This window comes from Numida meleagris, chromosome 3 (assembly GCF_002078875.1).
Source record: "Numida meleagris isolate 19003 breed g44 Domestic line chromosome 3, NumMel1.0, whole genome shotgun sequence".
Classification (NCBI taxonomy): Eukaryota; Metazoa; Chordata; class Aves; order Galliformes; family Numididae; genus Numida; species Numida meleagris.
Window position 1 is genome coordinate 56,531,238 of NC_034411.1, and position 22,141 is coordinate 56,553,378.

General features: G+C 40.1%; 1 protein-coding gene across 1 annotated transcript in view; it reads left to right on the forward strand.

Annotated features, from left to right (window-relative positions):
- MOXD1 (monooxygenase DBH like 1) overlaps window positions 1-22,141 on the forward strand; it is a 61,955-nt gene that overhangs the window by 12,164 nt on the left and 27,650 nt on the right. The window contains exons 2-4 of the mRNA XM_021391994.1: window positions 10,921-11,067; window positions 12,526-12,693; window positions 12,813-12,896. Of these exons, the coding sequence (XP_021247669.1) occupies window positions 10,921-11,067; window positions 12,526-12,693; window positions 12,813-12,896 (399 nt within the window). The remainder of the gene's footprint in view (window positions 1-10,920; window positions 11,068-12,525; window positions 12,694-12,812; window positions 12,897-22,141) is intronic.

The following is a 22,141-nucleotide window of genomic DNA, read 5'->3' on the forward strand; positions in this document are numbered from 1 at the left end:
AGCGCCCCGAGCCCCAGCCTGGGGGCTGCGTGGGACCGGGCAGCGGGGTCGGCTGCGGGGGAATCGGGCTCGGCGTGGTGGCTTGTCGCCCCTAATGACAGTTTTCTGAGACAGGAGCAGAGCAGAATCCGATTGTTAAGAGGACAGTCCGGGAATTGTGTTACTGCATTGAAACTGCCGCTTCTCTTTCAAGAGGGTTTTTTTTTTTTTTCCAAGAGCGTGGATTTTTTGCTAACTTTTCCCCATGAGAAAACGAAATGCTCCATAACCTCTCTCTGCTGTTTGTCGGGGTTTTATGAAATCAAATCTTTTCTAGAAAAAGGGTGCCTTTTTAGCATAAATATATATATATTCCTTATTAGTTTGCTATATCAAGTTTAGGCAAATATTTGTCTTATTTAAGTTCAAAGATTTTCAAAGTAATTTTTCTCATCTTTCAAAGTGAAGATCAATTTATTTTTTATTTATTTATTTATTTATTTTTGGAAAACCTCAGTCTAAATAAAACACCAATAATAAAACCCCCATTCTGGCCGGTGAGCAGCTCTCAGAAGCGCAGGGTGTGCGCTCACCGGAGGCCTGCATCGCAGCGCATGCACCTATTTAAAGAAACCCAGACTTTCTGTCTGGTTGATTCATGGACCTGTTTGTGTAAGGCAAGCCTTGTGTAAAGACACCCAATGATGGAGAATCCATCACTTCTCTTGGTAGTGCACAGCAATGGTGAGACTTTGCTGTTCTTTATTTCCAGTATTTGTTTGGCTGGGTCCAGATTCCAGCTATGTAATTTCTCTATTAGATGTAAAAGTCTACTCCCCAAATCCTGCCCCCATAAAGTTATTTATATGCTGTAATCAGGTCACTCCTCAATTTTCTTTTACATAAAATGAATAGATGCGGCTCTGTACATATTCCACTGCAGGACTTGGCTTATAAGCAGGAGGGACACTGACTTTTGACACTTTCCAACTGTGATAGGACAAGGAGGATTGCTTTAAACTGAAAAAGGGAAGATTTAGGTTAGATGTTAGGAGGCAGTGCTCATGGTAGTGAGGCAGTGGCACAGGCTGCCCAGAGAAGCTGTGGGTACGCCATCCCTGGAGGCGCTCAAGGCCAGGTTGGATGGGGCCCTGGGCAGCCTGAGCTGGTGGGGGGCAGCCCTGCTCATGGCAGGGGGTGGGATTGGGTGGGCTTTGAGGTCCCTTCCTACCCAAGCCGTTTTATGCTTCTGTGATTCTATGGCATTTTCCCCAGCACTCAAAGCACCTTTGTGGCTCTTTTCAGCACCCCTCACTGGTTTTCAGCATCTTTAGAAGTGGCTCTGTGCATTCTTCTGCCATAGATTTTATTTACTGTCACCACATGACACATACAACAGAAAGAGAAAAGGAAGGAGTGCAGTGAGTGCCTCCTGTCACAGAACAGCTGATATTTGTCCTGAAACACTGATTTAACACATAAACATCTGCTAGGCAAAGTGCTGTGGGTTATTGTGTTACACTCTTGAGTAGATAAGGTGCAGAAGTCACTTCTTTCCATGAAGCTTGCTGGTAACCTGTGGTTTTCACCATCCTCAGTTCTTCAGTGCTAGGCAGTAAGGTTTCTTGGTGAAGTGGGACAAGGTCTTTTAAGAAAGGCAGACTGCTAAAACATTTCTATACTTGCCCTGGAAGAAGGAAGTGTGAGATATGAAGAGTAAAGCCCTGAAGAAACAAAATCCATCCAAAGTGTTTTTCTAGACCTGCAGCACAGACTGGCACAAAATGAGTACCTTGTTCTAGAGCCCTACTTCAGTAACGTCTCACTCTTCCCTTTACTGGTCACAGAGTTAATATTTTAAAAACACTTCATTTACTAATTGCATATCATCATTGTTTACATTATTTGCTACTAGATAGAATTTCTCACAGATAATGGCCTTGGGAGTACGTGGGTTCATGCCTAGATGCACTCTATGAAATATGCACACTGTATAATGAAAGAACTTACTTTTCGGTTTCAGAAATATCTTTTTAATCCATGATCATCAGTCGGGAAATGTGCATCATGGTCTAAACTCTTAGGAAGGTTATTTTTTTATTTCTTTGAACATTTTGAGATGCTTGTTAGTGGCCTGATTTTCAGAAGCCCTTCTGAAACACCTGGACAGCCTTTCAAGTGGGCATTAATGTGCTGGTTGGTCTCTGGAGAAAAATGAACCTCTTCCCCCCAACCCCCTTGAACTCTCTCCTCCTTTAAAAATAGGCAGTGTATTTGGAGGGAAGAGTTCTCTCCTGGGAGCAGTTGAGTGAGTGCAGTCAGACTGCAGCCCTCAGCGGGGTGATGCAGGTACTGTCCACTCTGCGGAGCAGTGTGCTGAGGCTGAAGGAAAATTCCAGAGAGCTTTCGGAGAGGAGAGATGGTGTTTCCTCCGGCATTTATTCTTCATCCTCTCACAGCAAGTTGGTGCCATTCCCACCATCAGCAGGCAGTGTCTTTCCTTTAAAAAATCGGATGATTCAAAGTTCTGGAGATCTGAGATGGGATTTTATTTCTAGGTTTTCAGATGTTTGGTCAACTTTGGTGTAAGGGTTGCCTGTTTTGTTTCGCTTTTCCATTTTGGCGCTGTGTTTAAGGAAAAGGAGGTCTGGAATAATGAGTAAGGAGCAAAAAGATTTGGAAGACTGAACTTCACTTTTCTCTAAATGTATGAAGGTAGAGAGTGGTACAAGAACCAGAGTGGCTTTTTGAAGAACTTCTGAGTGATACACAAATTATACCTTGATTATCTCAGCATTTCTGAAGTTTGGTATTTGGAACAGGAGCGCAGACTTACTTTGGGAGGGTGCAGAGGATACAGCATGCATGTGCGCATACATACATAGCAATGGTGTATTTTGAGGGAGCTGCCTGGACTGAGTGCAGGGAGGAAAAGAGGGAGGTGGATGCATAGCACGTTGCTGAGAGCCCTGTGCTGTATAGCTCTGGGTTATGTGGGTTTGGGGTGAATGTAATGAGAAGTAGAAGATGCCAGTGGGATGTGGTGTCAGAAAGCCATGACCTGCCTTCCTCTCTGCAGGGTGGGGGGTTGGCTTGGGTGGACAGTTTGTATTCCATGAAGTGTTTCTGCAGTATGGCTGTGGTCACTTGCAGCTTGTGCTGCTCTTCATGAATGTTTTCGGGACAGCTTGAGCTTTTGCATCTAGTGTTTCTGTTCCTTCCTTCTTCTTTTTCTATTTTTTTTTTAAATGTCCTTTGTGCTTATGAATTGACACAGCATGCATTTTCATCCCCATGCCTTTTCCTTGGTCTCCACCCCTGTCTGGAATTGTGCATCCCCACCCACAGCACGTAGCTGCCGAGAGCCCCATTTTGGGGCGAGTAATCCTCCTTGATGAATGGCTATTTTGTGCTAGTTACACAAGAGAGTGGCATTGTTGGAGTCTTCTGTTGAACTTGCACAAAAATAGTCCCTCCTCAGGGTGAATAGGGACTGTGTGTCACTAAAAAGTACTTTATTATTCATTACGGCCCCGCTTGTTAACCATCACCCGAACTAAAGAATATCTGTTATCAAATGTATCCCATGGAGTTAGCTTAATTGCTCTTAGGGAAGTACTTGGAAGAGGTTTTAAAGGACAGAAAACAGCGAGCATTCTCTGTACTTAACGATATGCTGCTTTTAAGTGCGCTCATGCCAACAGCAACAAAAGAAGTGTTTAGAAAACAACTTGAAAGGCACCAAAAGAGAGATGCAAAGCGAGTGCCACGCTGACATATCTCAGTCGGCGCTTTGTTGGAGGTATTTCATGGCTTCGGGCATTGTGGCGAGATCTCCCGATGACTAATGAGTCCTCTTGGCCTCGGTGCGGGGCACAAAGGGACGCGGCACGGACGTCCCCTCGGGCCGGGCGCTTTGTGCTGCCCTTCGGAGAGCGGTGGTGAGGACGGGGCAGCGACAACCGGAGAACAAAAGATAGGGGTCACTCTGGAGCTCCCGCGTTTGGCAGGCGTCGGGGGTCCGGTTTGCAAGTTTTTCTGGTGTTTGAGGTATTTTCGCTTTCAGTTTGGATTTTGGCAACACCAAGAAAATTAAGTCTTCCACTAGAATAAGTGTCAGAGCCTCACAGTCGGGGCTGGATGGAAATGCAGCCACCATGAGTGATGCCAGGGCTTAAAGTAACAAGCAAATGGTTTTGTTCTCCTGATAAGCAAATATCTTAGAAGCAGGAGCGGGACTAGGAGAGGTGTTCTGAAGCACAGATATGATACTTGTTCCCAAAGTTCCTTAATGGTTGTGCTCCAAAATCCCTGCAGTGTTTAGAAAACTTCTAATAATTGAAGCAATTAAAGTAATTAAAACAAGAAAACTTGCGCTGTTTGAATGAGCTCTTGTGTAAGGAATGTTCCTTGTGATAAAGTGCAGTTGTGAGATTGGATCGTGCAGTATCTCCTAGTTATAGGCTTTCTCCCCCTTGAAACACATTGCTAATGTTTAGTCTAGTCTGTTTGTGTAAAGATAGTCTTTAATCTAGCTCTGTAGCTTCTGATACAACTGGAATAAAACTTCTAAAATCAACATTTATTGCAATAATGTCCCAGGGTCCTTGGGATGCCTCTGCAAAGTCAAATTTTCCATGCTGATAAGCGATGCCAACTTTACAACTGCTAATGCTTCTTACACCTGTGTGTGTCAAGCTGGAGGGCTTATGATGCTTCAGTGTTTTTCATTTCTGTGCATAGAAAATTATGTTTTTGTATCCTCCAGGATAGCCACAGGAACCAGCCAGTGTCACTTAAGAGTATAGGCTGCTGGGAAGCAGCCCTGGGCAGATACAAAAACCAGATTCAAGAAATACACCCAAGCGTGTTCAAATGACTTGCAGCTTTAGGAACAAAGATGTGTCTCAGTAAACAATTGTTTCATCCATAAAAAATGCCTTTTTTTTTTTCAAAGACAATGTAGGTACATGTACACACAGATGCAGTATCTGTGCAAATACACAAGTGGAAAATGTGAATCTTTGTGGATCTATGTGTGCATTTAAAAACAGGTTCACCCCAGATATTTGTTACAGATACAAATGTTCAGTCTTTGTTAAAGTTAGTATAGCTGCACTAAACACATTGCCACGCGGACTCCAGTGTAACTCAGCCAGTCCATGCAGCTTCCATGTGACAGGGGGCTGGGCTTCTCACCAGGCAGTGAATCATCTCATACTCATCTGGTGTGCAGGTTAAAAAAAAAAAACAAACACAACAGCAACAAAAGATACCCGATCAATCAGTAACTTAACTAGGAGCAGTCTGCTCTTAGGACCACGGCTGAACTTGCTGATTCCACTTACTTTAGGAACTTCATGCAACTGATTGATTGCTGCCACCGTACTTTTTGCTGTGGATATTTTTCCATTTGCAGACCAATCCCAAAATCAGATCAGTCAACTGGAATGCTCTCAAGGTGTTCTTATACGAAGCAGTGATGCTTTCAGACACCTACTTCGTGTTAGTTTTCTGTAGGTGGGCTCTTCTTTTCCCTGACATGGGAGTATAGTAGGATCTTTGCCTTAAACTCAAGCTGGAATTTATTTGGGGTGGAAAAAAGGTTGGTTTTCTTATTTGTAAACTCATGCTCTGTTTGCTTCTTGCCAAATACAATGTAAAAAAGCTTTTAAAAGTATTTTTTTGGTGGTTATATCCAGTGTGTGCTGGAACCACAAGCAGCAGGATTCCATCTGAATTAAACACAACAATAAAAAAGAGAAATGCTAACCACAGCTATTTTTCCGGAAACCCAGAAAGGCATAGCTTGGTGCTGATTTCGCACAGAAGTTTTGGTCAGTTCTTTTGCGTATTGTGGCAATTTACCCATCCTATTTAGTCTAAGCTAGAACTTCTCCTGCACCAACTCTTTTCTTGGTTGTAGCTTCCCAGTTCCTTTGCCAGACTCTTCACCCCTGCTCTTAGACACAGGTTTGGGTGCTCTCGGGATGTTCAAAACTCTGTGAGCTGGCTGTAGACCATAGGTTGGGACTGGTTGAGACTTAGCTCATTTCTCCCTCAGCCTTCCTGGCTTGTCCCTTGCAGCTGGCCATTCCCGCAGCCAGGATGGCCGGAGCTCCTGAGGATCCAGTTCATGAGGATGCCAGAGGCAGAGCTGTGCTGGAGCCCAGCTGCAGGTGATGGGGCCGTGGCCTGGGAGATACTGGCGGCTCCTTTAGGTTGAAAGGTGCTGTATATAATTTAGCGTGGGAAATGGATACCATAAACAAAACGAGCTTGTACATTGTAAAAATGTGAGGAGGGAGTCTTATAAACACCTGTTCAAGCATGCGATGACAGCTGGTAGTGCTTTTCTCGTGAGGCTTCCTTCTGCAGCTGTGCTTACATTCTCTGAGGATAAAAAAGCCCAGTTGTGCCTATTTTTTACATCCTTAAGAAATTATTCTGTCTTTTGCTGGGCAGCAAACAGAAACCATCTCTGCCACTAAGCATTTTTCTAAGAATGTGAGCAGTTCATAGGATCTGAAAACTCTGCAGTGTGATCGGCCACACTTCTGGAAAAGAGCAAACAAGAACCTGTGCAATATCAGGAAGACTTTTCCATTTGTTGCTTTGTTATTATGTAGCTTGACAAATAGCACTGTCAAATCTTTGTTTTAAACAATAACCAAAATAAGATGCTCATGTCAGAAAAAGTCATTTCCCCCTTATCTTCTTTCTGTAACTAGTGATGCTTCTGTCAAGTTCATGTAAAACTTAGCAACTTTATCTTCATTTGACACATAAGATATATTTTGTGCATATATAAGAAGCTGAAGAATCTGAATTCAAGGGCTAAATCAGTAAATAAATCATGTTTTCAGGTTTTTGCTAAGTATTTCAGAAATTCAGTAATAAGGAGTTGATAGTGTCATGGTTTTATGATTTTCGGTTACTGGTACTCCACATCATAACATCATATAGTGAATGTACCTGGTTCTCGGAAGAGAAGGACTACTACAGTCCCCACGGTACTTTGCTCCTCTGTTACCATTTTCCAGCCAGAGGGAAAAGATAAAAGCTCGCAGTATAAAAACTTGCAGATCATGAGACCTCGTCCCTTTTTCCGCCATCTCTCGTCTTGGCAGCACCTCGCTCTCCAGCCGTCTTATCGTCGGTAGTAGAGTAAGGCCTACCTTGATTTTGGGACATTCTCTCTCTCTGTATTGGATTTATCAGCTTAAATTGTAATTATATTGTACTATAGTGTGTTGTTTTGCATTCCGATATTTTATTTAGTAAATTAGTTTGTTTCTCCTCAGATTGTTGCTGCTGTTCTTTGCTCTCAGGGCCATCTCCCTACGCTTTTCCCCTTTCCCCTTTTCCCGGGACGTGGGCCCGTGGGTCCCCCGTCCCCTTTGTCACGGAATCGGGCCTAACGCCCGTAAACCGTTGACAGATAGCCACTGCGGATCTGTGCTGGAACTCCATGAAATTCAGAATAGCTTGCCCCAGTATGATCCTGCCTCTGAAAGACACAGGGTTCTGACTGCATGGGGTGTAAAAACTAAACCTGCATAAAAGAGGCGTCCATGTCAGAGTCTTTTTTTATTTGGTAGGAATAGTAAGTTGTTCCAAAATAAGGCAAATTTCAGACCATCTGTAATAGATACTGAAGTACTGTCATTCTGTTGATGGAAATGTCACTCTCCCTTCTCAACAGAATTATGTGTGTGAAGCTTGTAAGTTCAGGTGAGGTCTGTATTATGGTAGGCTGTCCCTGGAGGCATTTGGAACCATATTTAGATGCCCTCCATACTGCTGAGCCCAGATGTCCCCTGTCTGGCTTCTGGGGTGTCCATCCTCTGTGCTGTCCCTTGGCCTCATAAATGGCATTCAAAGGCCTTCAGAGGTACCCAGCTTTCTCCTAACAAAGATTTAAGTGAAGCATAGGCTGTCCAAATATGGTGTTCTGATTGGATTTGTACCACAAGAACAGGAATTTCCCTTGTTATCATTTTTTTTCTTTAACTTTATATGTCTGTAATATCTGTGATGCTACTGACCCAAATCACAGGAAGCTTAACTGTGTTACAAGAAAGTTACCCAAAGTATGTGGGTCTTCCATGCTAGTGCCTGAAAATATTTCTTTTAAAAAATAACGTGCTTTACGTAGGTTTAGCTTAGTGAGTATGAGGATAGATGAGTGAAACTTCCAGGGACTTCTTGGTACTTTTCCTTTTGATAATGTTCAGTTGGTTTTGCTCAAACATGTATGTGTATCTTAAGTGTTTTCCAGCTCAGATGGATAAATTGACCAAAACTTGCATAGTTTGACTTAAAATCTGTTCTGTGAACAGAAAGAGATCAGAATGTTTCCTTGGTGATGTGTCCTTCATTTGTTCTCAAATTGGTAAACAAACTGTTTTCACGTCAGAGGTTGAGCAATCTAATCCTGAGCTGTTCGGAAATGTTCTTACTATATTATTTGATTTTGAGATGAACATCTGGATAATTTTCAACAAAAGGAATAAAAATAGTGATAGAGGCAGCTGGTAACTTATGAACAGCTCCTGGCAAATGTATTCGCGCTTGATTCCTCTAGTGCAGCCTGACTGCACTCAGTGGAATTGTAGGATTTGAGGTACAAAGGAACACCTCCAGCTTCCCAGGCACTACCTGAATTTGCTTCCCAGGTATTCTCAGCACCCTGACATTTGAGGGGTGTTTCATGGGGCCACATATCAGGCAGAGGAAGCAAGCAGAGCCAGCGACTTCATTACTCTGCAGAAATTTTCACATGGGAAAGATTAGTGTTGGTCAGATTAAGATCTGCCTGCAGGATGCTCTTGGGCGAGTCAGGGAGTGAGGTGCCGCTGGGGGCTGGTGGTGGGCAGGCACCAAGCCCCTGGCATCACAGGACCTGAGAGCCCATTCCCCAGGGCACAGGGTGAGCCCACAGTGAGTGGGGCTGCAGCACAGCTGTCACTCAGGCAAACAAAGCATTCTACCGACAGTCACCGTATCAAGGCATAGCCAAGCGAGTGCCCTTCTTTACACCACTTTTTCCAGTTGTTTTTGCCTGCACTCTCTGCAGTCTCATGGAAGTCAGGGCTGCTTTATTCAAGGTTTTTATACTTGCAGATCACCAGAAAAATATTGGAGTTCACACACCTGGTTTGGCTTCTCATTTCTGAACCATCCCCTCCCAGCTGTTTCATGCAAAAACTCCCAACCTACTCCATGTGGAAAAGCTTCTCTTCCATTTCTGTTCCTCAATACTTCACTGTCTGGCTGCTTATTCTAATACAAGGATGCTTTCCTCCAATTTAATGTAGCATCTCTGAAAAGATACCACACCTTGGTAAAAGTCGATGGTCACAAGGTTACAATTCTAGTCCAGAAAAGCTTTTATTATTTTTAAGATGAAAATAGATGTTTTACATATATAAAGGTATTTTCAGAGCAGGGATGGTATTTTGTAGAGACATACTATGTCTCTGTCCAAGTTCTAATGTAGGGGAGAATTAGAGCACTTTGTTCCCACAAAATATCTGCCTTTGAGTACCAACCCAAAACAGGTCCAGTATTTCCATCTGGAAAAGCAAATTCAAAGTTCTTCCTGTGAACAAACATAGCTCATCACTACTCTTTCTTTCAGCACAATGCTTCACCTCCAATGCCTCTCTTTTGCTGTTTTTGGTGGTTGTTTTTCCAGGCATGTGTTCCTTCATATAAGTACTCATTCACTTCTAGTTGCAAAAAGCGGTGACGGGAAAAGCATTGCTCTTTTGAAAACCTTTAAAAAGTTACGGAATTTAAATTTGTTTTGGAAGTGAAAAAATCAGAACTGTTTCAATAGTTTTGGCAAGACAGAGCTAAATCTGAATGTTTTCATGCTGATATAAATGCTCTGCATTTACTCTTTTCTTCCTTGAAATTGTGTCACGACTGAGATCATTTCATAATTTTCATCGTCTAAATTAACATACCTTAATGAAGCATTTGAGCATGCAGTTATTCTCACTCTGTAACAGATGCCCATGTTGTCTCTTGTACATAGAAAGATTTCTTGACTGTGGTTAAGTTCAAAGTTATGGCTCCCAGTTGATCCTTTCGTGAATTAAAATGATCTCAGCCACTTTTACCAGCGTCACAATATTTGAACATAACATTTCATGATTTTTCAGCTTTGTTGCCTCCACTTTATCAAATGGATATGAAAACCAGAAATCTCTCTGAAATTAAATGAAGGTCCCAGTAGCTTTGGAGTTAAATGCCTTCAAGAAACAGCAGGCATTTGTGCGTTTTGCTAAAGATGCAACACAATTCATGGTGCCTACCACTAACCTATTGAAAAAATCTACCTGCTGTCAGGGAGGAAGGTGGCACATTCTGGAAAAGAAAGGTGTTTAACCAAGGTTAGAGGCTCTGCTCTTGCCATGGCTGCACAGAGCAATGCCCTCAAAGCTCCCATTGCCCTAAGCAGTGCAGAAACAGCCAAAAACTGTGCTTTGGTGTTGTGGTGGAGGAGACCGGAGGATGACATTGGGACACAGCGCAGCTGTGCAGTGCAGCAGGAATTTGGGTTGAGGAGGTTAATGACCTGGAACTGCTGCATGGCTCCTCCATTGCACTGTGCTTCTGCTGAGTCGGGGATCGTTTTTCTGAGCATTGCCTTCAAGAGCAGCCACCGAACCCCAAACCAACAAACAAACCCCGAAACCCTTTAGGCACTTTCTGTGTGCACTGAGCGCTGTTCCTCCTGGTTCAGCTGCAAGATTCCTGGTTCCAATCAATTTTACTCTGAGAGATTCAAAAATATGTTCAGTGTCACAAAAACTGTGATCCTTCAATATTTTACATAAAGACAATATTTAAGGATATTCAGTATTTGAGAAAAAAAGTTATTGCTTGAATACTTGATTTCAATAATGGTGCACCTTTTATTTTCAACAGGATTATCATACGGACGAAAACAGAGTACTGAAAAAAGACCCACAACAGGATTACCACCTGGAATATGCCATGGAAAACAGTACTCACACCATATTGGCTTTTAGCAGAGAACTGCACACTTGTGATCCAAATGATAAGAGCATAACGGTGAGACATTCTGCCTATATGTAAAGAGATGAAATAATTAACACAGAACAAGCGTATAGCTGGGTATGATGCTGGCTACTAAAATCTCATTGGAGAAACTCACTTAGGAAATGGGTGTATTCAGCTCTCAATGCACTTTCCAAAGCATCTATTCCATCAAATTAGCCAGATAAAGTACTTGTGCTAGTTTTATTGAGTTCTTTTATTTTCAGCTTTCTTTGTTCTTCCACTTCAGTGCATAATGTTCCATAATTCACACACCAGATGAACCCAAGATTGAAACAGGTACCCCTGTGCCCTCAACTTCCATATCCCACATTTGCAATCATTCAGGAGATGTCAGCTTGCAAAATACTTTTTAGGTCTTAGACTAACTTATAATTGATGTTAAAGCTGGACTTTTAGAAAAGTTTTGAACTTGTATAAGTTTTGAACATGTATACTTAGAATGTATTTTTTGTTTAATTTCCATATTAAAAATAAAGAAGTTTAATAATCTTGTGATACAGCTTTGTGGTACAGCTCCTTCTGTGCATGGTAAATACTCTTCATAGGAAATTCTTCTGTTGTCCTAGTGACTGCTGTGCTTTATAAGCATAATTTTAAATTTTATGAAGTTGATCATTCTCATGTTGAAAATGACAGGCTATAGAGATTTGTAAGACTTTTTGTGCTTTGGCTTGTTTACTACTATTCATTTTGGAAGCATCTCAGTAGTAGTTTAACACTATTGTCATTATCTATGTTTTCACAGTACATGCAATAATAACAACATGAGCTGAAAGATAGAGCAAATGCACAGCTGTATAAACTGCCAGATTTCCATCTGTCAGTGGATCTGTGATTTTTGCATCTGCTCCAAATTGTCTCAGTATAATATAACACTATGAGACCCTTCAGCATTTACTATTTTGTCTCACTGCATGATTATTGCAATTTGAGAATGGTTTGCAGAGAACTGATATGGATGGTAGCTGCAAACTTATTTTTAAGATGTAAATCTGTTCTATAGCTGAATGTCTATCTTTCCTAGTATATAGGGCCAGCAGTTCATAGAAGGTGCTCAGATCTTTACATAGGTGAGCCTGGAAGCTGTTTTGGGAGGATAGCTTCTGACTGTGAGTCAGATGAGTGCCATCTCTAGAGAAAATGTTCTATGTGCGTAGTTGATTGCTTCTGTATGAGTCTGTTCTGCTTTTTGCAGATATGATTCAAATTTGCCACATTACTGAAGGAAGCTGTCAAAGAGACACAACTTTTGTAGATCCACCATGAACTCTGTAAATATAAACGTGATTACTTTTAGAGAAAAATTTGTGTCAGTAGCTGTTTTCTTCTCATTATTGTTGTTCAAACACAGGAGCTCTTACATCATATCTATCTTAGGAATTGCATGAACTGTGCAAAGAGCGTACTGTTCCCATTCCTTATGTGCTTTTGTTTGTTTGTTTTTTCCAGGAGAGCACAGTGCGGGTAATATGGGCCTACCACCTCAAAGACTTGGGAGAAGCAGGTCAAAATTACCACGGGTCTACCCGTGGTACAAAGAGTCTACGTTTACTGAACCCTGAGAAAGCTGAAGTCTCACCTTCCTCTTCATCATACTTTGACCTGACAAACAAAGACGTAAGTTACTCTGTGTTTTGGGTTTGTGTGGGCTAAGGTGGCAGCCCAGCATCTGGGCTTACACAGCAGGACAGCATGACTTTTATAATATTGTTTTCTTGCCCTTTTCATTAAGACAGGTGCCTGTACCAGAAAAGGATACAACATATTGGTGCCAAATGTTTAAGATCCCTGTACAACACAAGAAGCACCATGTGACAAAGGTGAGAGATTCCAGCTGTGTGAATCGAGGATATATATTTATGCTTTTGTGTTTAGAGGAGTTCAGGTGAGAATGATGAGTCTTCAGATCAACTATTGCACTTTGAAAAATTGTTTCACTACTTATGGAGAAAAAAAACAAGACCTCTTGTATGTCTTAACAAACACAGGGAAAAAGTGTATGTGTATACTCCCAGGACCTCGTTCTGGTGTGCCCTAAGAGTCGGCACACAGAGTGACAGAGATGCTTTCTTTCTCTTCTTCATGTCCTTACTCCCTTAAGAAAATAGGATTGAATGTTTTACCACTGTAAGGATGTTTAACACACCCTTTAATAAGGGTGTTTGGCAAAAATGTGTTTGTCTAAAAGCTTGTTCCATCAAGTTTATGCTGTATATAAGAATGCCATGGATATCTTTCAAAGGAGAGTAATTTTAGATTAAAAAAAATAAAATACAGAATTTTGTTAAAATAAAGGGCCATGTTACATCATTTGAGCACAGAGTTCATTATCTTTGGGTGTGTAAAAGTCAAATATTACAGAAAGAAAATAAATGCATGTTGTAGTTTATTCAAAAATTTATGTAAATGGTTTTCACATTCCTCCCCAGGAGCAATATACTAAAGAACTAATAAAGGAACAACTTATTGTTCAAGATTGCTTAAGATAGCACAGTGATATAAGTAATTAAAATAAATGTACAATCCTTAAGGTGCTTTTTCTATTCATTCAACTTTACTTGAATGCTTTATAGATGGTAGCCTTAAAGTTGTTGCATATATATTAATAAAGGTCAAAAGAATAGAGCAAAATGTTATTTTAGGCTTGCAGGGGGAAAACAAAGAAGAAAAGATAAGAGCATCTTAGAGGTGGATACTGCAGCTAGTGCCTTTGTGCAACTAATTGTGTGAACCTGGCTGCTAAATCATGCCCTCCTTTTTATGTTTCTTTGAACCCATTAATATATTCAATTTTATAATTTTTATTTTTATTTTTATTTTTTGTTATTGTATTTTCAACTGAAATTTTAATTTAACTTAGAGAAGCTGACGTGTGATCACTAGTGTATGTCTGAGAAGTACTCGTATATATTCTGAAATATTGTGGGTTTCCTCACTTTATCAGAATGAAGCATTGGAAGGTCAAAATTTCCACCTTCAGATACATTAATTGCATTTGAAAGCTGTGACAGATAGCTTCACGGATCTGTATGGAAAATAGATTTTACTTATAATCAGGTATACTTGTCATAAGTCCTAGTTTTCTGCTCTCAAGTGAGAGAGCTTTGAAGTCAGAAGTATAGGAATCATGATTTCCATGTTATCTTTGGTGGGCTATGTATATGTAAGCTGTTGTGCTGAAAACATTCTCTGGAATTATGTATTATTTATATTTACTGAATTTATTTTTAAAATGTTTTGCCTGACTGCACATACAGGTTGTCTTTTTTAAAAAAAAATATAGTGATTGGTTGAAGATAAAACACCCTTTTAGTTCAGAGATTAATTTTTAAAAATAGTTTAATATTTTTTATTTTTACCATAATGTACAAAGCATATTATAATTTTTAAGAATTACATTTTGAAATTAGCAATTTGTTTGTTTTAAAGTTAAAATGAGATTAGAATCCCCAGTAATTTTCCAACTAGAGAAAAGCCAGCGGATTTGGTTAGAAGGAGAAAAATGATTACAGAAAAGAGAAGAATTAATGTAGAAACATTTCCTTAGCATATCTTTTCAGGTTTTGAAAAGACAGCTTTTGTGACTTTTATATAAATACATAAACATGTACATTTATGTATATAGATATACACACATTTTTATATGTACATATATACGTAACTTTTGTAGATCACACACAAAGGGTTTTTGTGGAATTGTATTTATGCATACTTGCAATCTAATTAAACATTTCCTAAAACCTACTGATAGACAAAGGATTGGGCTTATGGGTACTGATGAAGATATTATCTATGCAACGAAGTTTGAATTTCACAAAGGAAAAGGCACATGAATTATTTGACCTGGTCAAACTGTGTTAGTTAAATACCTATGTAGATGCTGATTCTTGATTTCATCTTGTCTGTAATATCACTTTCATACAAATTTACTCATCTTACAGGCAGAAGAAAAAGTTTAAGTAGTACAAATTCATCTTTGATATAATTCAATCTTCTTTATGTTTTCGTGGAACACTTCAGTGCAGTTCGGCTTTTGCTGAACAGCACATGCCAGCAGCAGCTTATGAATAAATCCAGTCAAGTCTCAAATAGGTGTAATGATCACAATTGGACTTCTTTTTTTCTCATCTTGTTCAAATGTTCTCTGTCATTCCTTTTGTCTTGCAAATTTCTTTGTTCATTTCATAGTAATGTATTTTTTAAATGTCAGTTTCCTCAGGAAAGCACATGATTTTAACAATGGTAAATGTCTTAGGAAAAAGTTAGACTTAGCAGCCAAGGTAGAGGCTAAGACTTCAAGCCAAGAGGCCAGTTGTCTCTAGTTAATGAATGCCAGATTCTGAATTAAAAAGTATTTTTTCACTTCCCTTCTGCTGTTAGGCAGAACAACTTCAAAGCATTTAAAAATGTCTACAAGCTAATGGTGCACCAGCTGGTTGAAGTGATAATACTTGGTCTTAGGATGTATCTACAGTGGTGTTTTAGTTCAGATTAGGAGCACACTTCTGAAGTGAATCTTCAAGTTGTTCTTCCTCACTTTGGCATGGTTACTGTCATAAAACAATTTTGGAGATCATGAAACTCAACAGTAAAACGTGCACCAGGATCACAATGGAAGCACTCCAGGCAGAACCCATTAAAAACTTCTGATTCTGGATAATGTGGATGTCAGGATCACATCATTTTCCTCTTCTGTCCTTTTCCTCTTTCACATTTTTGGAGTTCGTGTTATTCATGAGAGGAAAAAAAAGCAAAAACCAAAACAAACAAACAAAAAAGTAAACATTGAGCAGAGTGATTCTCTGAGTAGAGAGGAGCGATTCTGCAGATTTCCCAACGTGCTGCCTTTGCTCTCCGGGGAGCTTTGGCGTAGTCCGCTACCTGAGTGCTCACAGGAGCAAGCTACGATTGGAAGTGTATCAAAGGGCTTGTTGGAGTGGGTTTTGAAGGACTGGGCTTTCCCCTTAGCACAAGATAAATAAATAACTAGCACAAGATCTCAAAATCAATATAAAATAAATTATGTAACTTCTTATGTCTTTTCTTTCTCTTTACATAATATTCATGCTACTTTCCAAGAACCTCAGGTAATGTGAAACAGCATACTTCCATTGACTGTTCTTGATCAAGCACTACATTACGTGAATTCTTCAGGAGATAAGATTGTAATCTTACATTCATCTCATAGGTGGAATGAGGACGTGCCTGAGTAACTTCTCCTTCTGCTGCATTTTCCAATGGAGAACAGCCTCAGTGCAATGATTGGGCACTCAGCCAGGGTTAGGATGGCTCTTTTAAATCTTCCTTTGTTTCATAGCTCTGCATCGTCTTCCCTAGGGAAGAGAATGCATCTTCCTACGTGTCTCTGCAATGCCTTCTGCTATGAGATCTTGTCTGGTGCCTTCGGAAATTCCTGGAGAAACAACTTGCAAAGCTGGTTATAAGGACTTTATGCCTGCTAAGAAATAAAGCAAATTAAGGTGATTTCTCAGTAGCTGGGCATAATAGTGATAGGGGTTGTTCAAATTGCAACTGATACCAGGTACCAAGCTGTTTTTATGAGTCTGATGGAGTACATTACTCCTCATCTTCAAGCAGCATAACTGGTGAAGAAGTGGCTACTTGGAAAGTTCTTGAACTTCCAAAGGTTTTCACTTTTTGTGTATGTGTTTGTGTTAGCAGAACCAGTTATCAGGGTAATAGATCAATACTGAAAATAATGATATACAGAAGAGATGAAAGTGGCTGCTTGGATGTAGTAGTTGACAGCCATCTTCCTTCACATCGGCTGCTTTCAGGATGGCACCAGAGTAGTCCCAGGGTGCAGATGCTGGCAGCTTTTCATTTGGTAGTGCGCATTGCTGCCCGCTGCAGAATCTCCCTACAGCTACTTGTGCATTGGCCTGTTCTGCTGCTTTGGGCTCCAGGCTGTGGTATGCACGTCAGGCTTTCTACCCTACAGGGATTTCGTTTTCCTCACAGATGGAAGTTAGCTGTGTGCTTTCTCAGAAGCAGCTTTCTTAGAAAAAGAGCATTTTGTTTATTAGCCCACACTTTTTGGAGATGGGCTTCGGGGTAGCTCTTGCTGGGATCTTCGCCGGCTCTGTAAACATTGTTATTTTGCTTGGTCCTGAATGTGGCTCTTAATCATACTGCTAAAGCTTTCTGGTTTCAGTGACTGCACCTGGAGAAGGCCCTCGGCTCCAAGAGGACTTCTCAGAGGGAGGGAGGCATCCACGGGTGAGGCAGGCACACAGACAGACACACAGACAGGCATGCCTATGCACTGGCCTCCACATGAAAATGTGTCTGTCTCCCTGCACAAGCTGCATGGAGGGCAGCTCCTGCTCATGCAGGTATCCCAACAGATAAAGTGCTGTGCAGGGCTGGGAGCAGAGACCTGGGGAGGGAGAGGCACTTAACAGTGGAGCATGCACTGAAATGGTCCATTTTGAGTCTCCTTAGCGTTTCCTTTCCAGTTTAAAAAAAATTACTTAGTAGCAGCACACTCAATTGTGAAATCTTTTTAATTTTTGTCTGTTCTTTAATGTCTGATTTTCACTATTTTTGATGTGATCCACGTACCTATGTATGCATTGACACGTCTGTGATTCATTCTTTCTGCCTATTTGCTGAATTTGTGTTTTGCTTGCTGTGAGCTGGCATCATGTAGATGTTTACCAATGTCATGAAAGTGAAAATTTGTTTTACATTCATAAGAAATACTTCTCAGTATTTCAGTAAATACAGCTCTTGCTATATTTTTGAAACCTGCTTTTAGTGCTCTTTCTGCTCGTAATTCTAAAGATACAGCTCTTTTGTTGCTATCTTTACCTTAGGTACCAATACTCTATGTCTTCCATTTGCTTCATTTAATCATATTACTTATTACTGCCTCTGCTAAGATTTGTTGCTTTTGGTTTTCATCATCTCAGGTCTCCTGTGTGCACTGCTGTTTTTCCCAGTGCAGTTTAAACAAGCTCAAAATATGCCAGATCCTCTTTTATCCCTACATTTTCTGCAAATTCTCTGTACCCATAGTCCCTCACTGCACCTGACATATTGTATAATATAGTGTGTGAACTTCTGAAAATGCCCACTACCTACTGGTGAGGGAATGGTGCCTATAATCTTCCTGCCAGCTGAGCTGTAATCAATTTACATCAAGTTTTTCAGCTGCAACATATAGTGTGCCCGTGCTAGTTTCAGCACTTTTTGTTTTCCCACTTTACTTTCTTCTTTGAAATAGACTACGTTTTCCTCAGGGAAGGTAGTTCCCAAGGCTTGAGTAGTAATAATCTCATAGACAAAAACATGCCTGAAATTGAATTTCACTATTAAGAACAGGAAAACCACTTTATGTAAAATATAGAATGCTATAGAGTACTTGGGTCATTTAGCTGTATCTACTTACCTTTTCCCTAAGAACTGCTCATTTTCCTATGGTTCTGAACTTTCTGATTTTTTTGGAAACCAGCAGCATGGGCGGAGGAACACTGGCAGAAGGCTCAGGAACACAAAATACGTCAGATTCTGTAGGAGAATTTTTAATGGGAAGCCCAGTTTTAGTGGGCATTCAGAGCTGGCTATGAGGACAGTAGGTTGCATTTTGTAAGCCCTTAAACTATTGGATTCCATGTTGGGGATTTGGTGGTATCTTTTCATGCATATTAAATTAAACTCAGCCAACTTATTAAAGACAAAAGATTTCCAGTGATGAAGATGGGCTGCCTCTCATCTAACTTGACCAGTCTACCAGTCTGAGCTAGCTGCCTGAATGCCCTTAGTAGTCAGTGGCAAAAATAGCTGTTTATGTCATCCCAGAGTAAATGTCTGAAATAGATGAGACATCTCCTGTATGACTCAGTCTCTCTCCATTGACATAGAAGAGAGAACCAGCCTGTATTACATACGTAGCTCTGAGATGGCTGAATCAGGGGAGATGTGTCCCACCAAAATGGTCATGGCTGTAATGAGAGCAAAAAAAAAAAATTTTTTTTTTTTTTTAAATTTGCCCTTTAGGAAAAAAATAATTTTTCTCAGCCACAACTTTATGTAATTTTTTGACACTGAGCTGAGGATATGAATAGTGAAAACAGGCCAAACACATAACCAGAAAAAAACCTAAAGTATTAAGCATCAGTTTAGAAGTGTTACATTGGGCATATTTTTATACAAGCAGCAACGTTTCCCATTGCTGATCCCTTTAGAAAAGAGACCTTCTTTTCAGTTATAGAAGGGCCTGTATTAGAGCGCACCAGCAGCTGCCAGTTAATCTTCATGTGCAGTTTCAGAGCAATCTCTGATAAGGAAGTAAAAACTCCAAAAAAACTTGTTGCCAAGGGTAACTTTGCATTTTGACAGTGGAATGCTTTAGCAATACCAAAGACCCCAGTGTGAAAATACAAAGGGACTCCAGTTTAAGAGACTGATTGATTGAAAGCCAGAAGGGCAGCTTGTAGCCTTCAGTACCTAAATGAGGGCACTGATTTTTAACTTGAGTGATACCAGACAGTAACTGCTTGTTGTTCTCTGGCTTGAACTTTTACGTTTTGCTAAATGCGATAACTCAAGCAAATTGCATCATGCAGCCTGAAACAAACAAATGTTCTGTACTGTCCTATATGTCCCCCTGCAAAGCAATTTCAGCCTTGGTAAATTAGATTGACAACGAAATGATATCTTATGCCACAGAGCTTGCAGGCTCTCTGCCCTTTAGTGTGGAGGGCTCTCTTCATTGCAAGCCTAAGTTGGGTTTGTAGTGTTACAGACTCATATGTAACCGAACTGACTAGAAAATGTAATTTTCCCAAGCAGCTCTCTCAGGAAATAAAAGAACTGTCTTCTGTCATATTCTGCTGAATTATTTCATATGTAAAATTATTTCATACATTAATTATGTGCTTAAAGATGAAACTACATATTACCACAGATTTTACTGTCTCACCAAACTTAGTATTTCTCAGTGGAATGTATTCTTGTTTTGTGGTAGCCTTCTTTCATTTCCCTTGTATATCTTTACAATAGGAATACTTACGCTATGCAGCTGTCGCTGCATTAGTTATTCCATATTTGGTTTGCAAAAATAATCTATTTTATTTCTGGCATCAACAAACTAGATCATCTAGTTAATTTAATATAGTTTCTTTCATATTCTTTTTTTTTTTTTTTAAATTAAAACTGCATCCATCCATCATGGCAATGTATTCACTAGTTGGAAAATATGTACTTTCTGGTTAAATGAAAGTTAGAAGTTATGTAAGTTCTAGTTGCATATAAGTGCTAGGTGAAAGGAACCTTAACTATGACTGAAGGTGAGCATGGGGAACAGGAGAGTGCTGATTTTGTGAAATCTCTCTGAGATCCATTTCCCATTTCTGAGGCGTTCAGTAGAGGGTTGCTATTGATTTTCCTCACTATGTTTTGTACAATGTCTTTTATCCTTCCTCATCCTTAGCTTTGGTTTTAAAATGACATGGTTAGATAGCACACTGAGAAGATAAGAAAATCCTGTCTAGTAATTGTCTGCAGTCATCCTATCCACACTTCTTATCATAGCAGGTAATAAAATTTTTCCAAGAAAACTTGCGCCTCTGATGAATAATTGTAAACCATCTTCTGTGCAAATAGCAGAACAGCAGGCTCACAGGTAGCAAAATCTGACTTGGTGAAGCTTACACAGTATGAACTGAGCATCTGGGTGGATCACAAAGCACATCTACTTCTATCCCACTAACTTCTTGGCATCATCTCTTATGATCAATTTTCTAATTCAGACAAGTCACATAGTAACAATATCCTGACCAGATTTTCAGTAGGGCCATAGTTAACTGATCCAGTGTAATTTTTTGGAGATGAAATTTTGTTCCTGATCTAACCATAAGAAGTGTTATCTCTTCAGTTCCCACCTCTCCCTCTCCAAACCTAGGTATAGTTACTCGTTCAGTTTTCAGAGAATAATGCTGGGATATCCCCTTCATTCCTGCTTCCACGTCTGTACACAGCAGTTGTAGCTATGTCCAGAGCATAGTATCATTGACTCCCCGGGGGCAAAATAGAAAGAATAACTAAAAGCAGTGGAAAAATAAGTCAGTCAGACAGTAGCACTCCACCGTGTTCCCACATGGCATGTCAATTGACAAAGACGACATCTGAACTGTAGGTAGATAAATGAACAGTTTCTATTTGCACCATGGTTTAAGTGAAGTTTTAGGTGGTATGGAAATAACTTACATCTTGGCGTAATTAAAATTTAACAAAAAAACAAACACACAACCCTAACCTGAGAAAATATAATAAGTTAAAAGCAAGTTATTGTAAATTGAAAAACAAGTGCTCTTCAGTCTTCTCTCTCTTTCCCCTCATTTTAGTAACCTTGCCTTTGTTATCTCTTAAGTTGCTTGGAAGGAAACTGTGTCTTTCTGTTTTCTAAACTGCCAGCTGTAGTTGTGGTTTCTAGAGAATTATAGGAGTATAATTTCAGTACAGTATTCTTAAGTAAATTTCAAAGGCCATGTCATCTGAAAATGGCACTTGTTACATGACTTTATGAGTTCTGTTGATGGGTGTTGGAGCAAGGGCATCAAGACTCGGATCAGGGTGAGAAAATGTGGAAATTATAATATTAATGGAGACAATGTAAACTCACACAGTACTCAACAGCACATATTTTACAAATCATCTCATGTCTGTATGTATGTATGTTAAACGTGTAAATAAAAATTTTAGACAGTATGAGCAGCAGTTCCTGAAATTTGTTGTATTGACTCAGGAAGCTGTGCCAAGTCAACATCGCGAGATGTGTGCATATTTTATCCCCTACTTTCACTTCAGTAGACTTGAGGTTCCAAAGAGTCCAGGCTGGTGACTGCTGTACGTATTCTGTATCCATATGCTTAAAGTCTTTCCTGTGTGTGTTCCTTTTCTTCACTTCTTCATCACAGAAATCAGAATTTCCTTCACAGAAAACACGTTCACATATGCCTGTGTATTTGTAAAACACAAAGCAGACATGCTGGAAATTCTCACACATTCTTTGTTCAGTAAAGCTTCTTGTTCCCTCCCA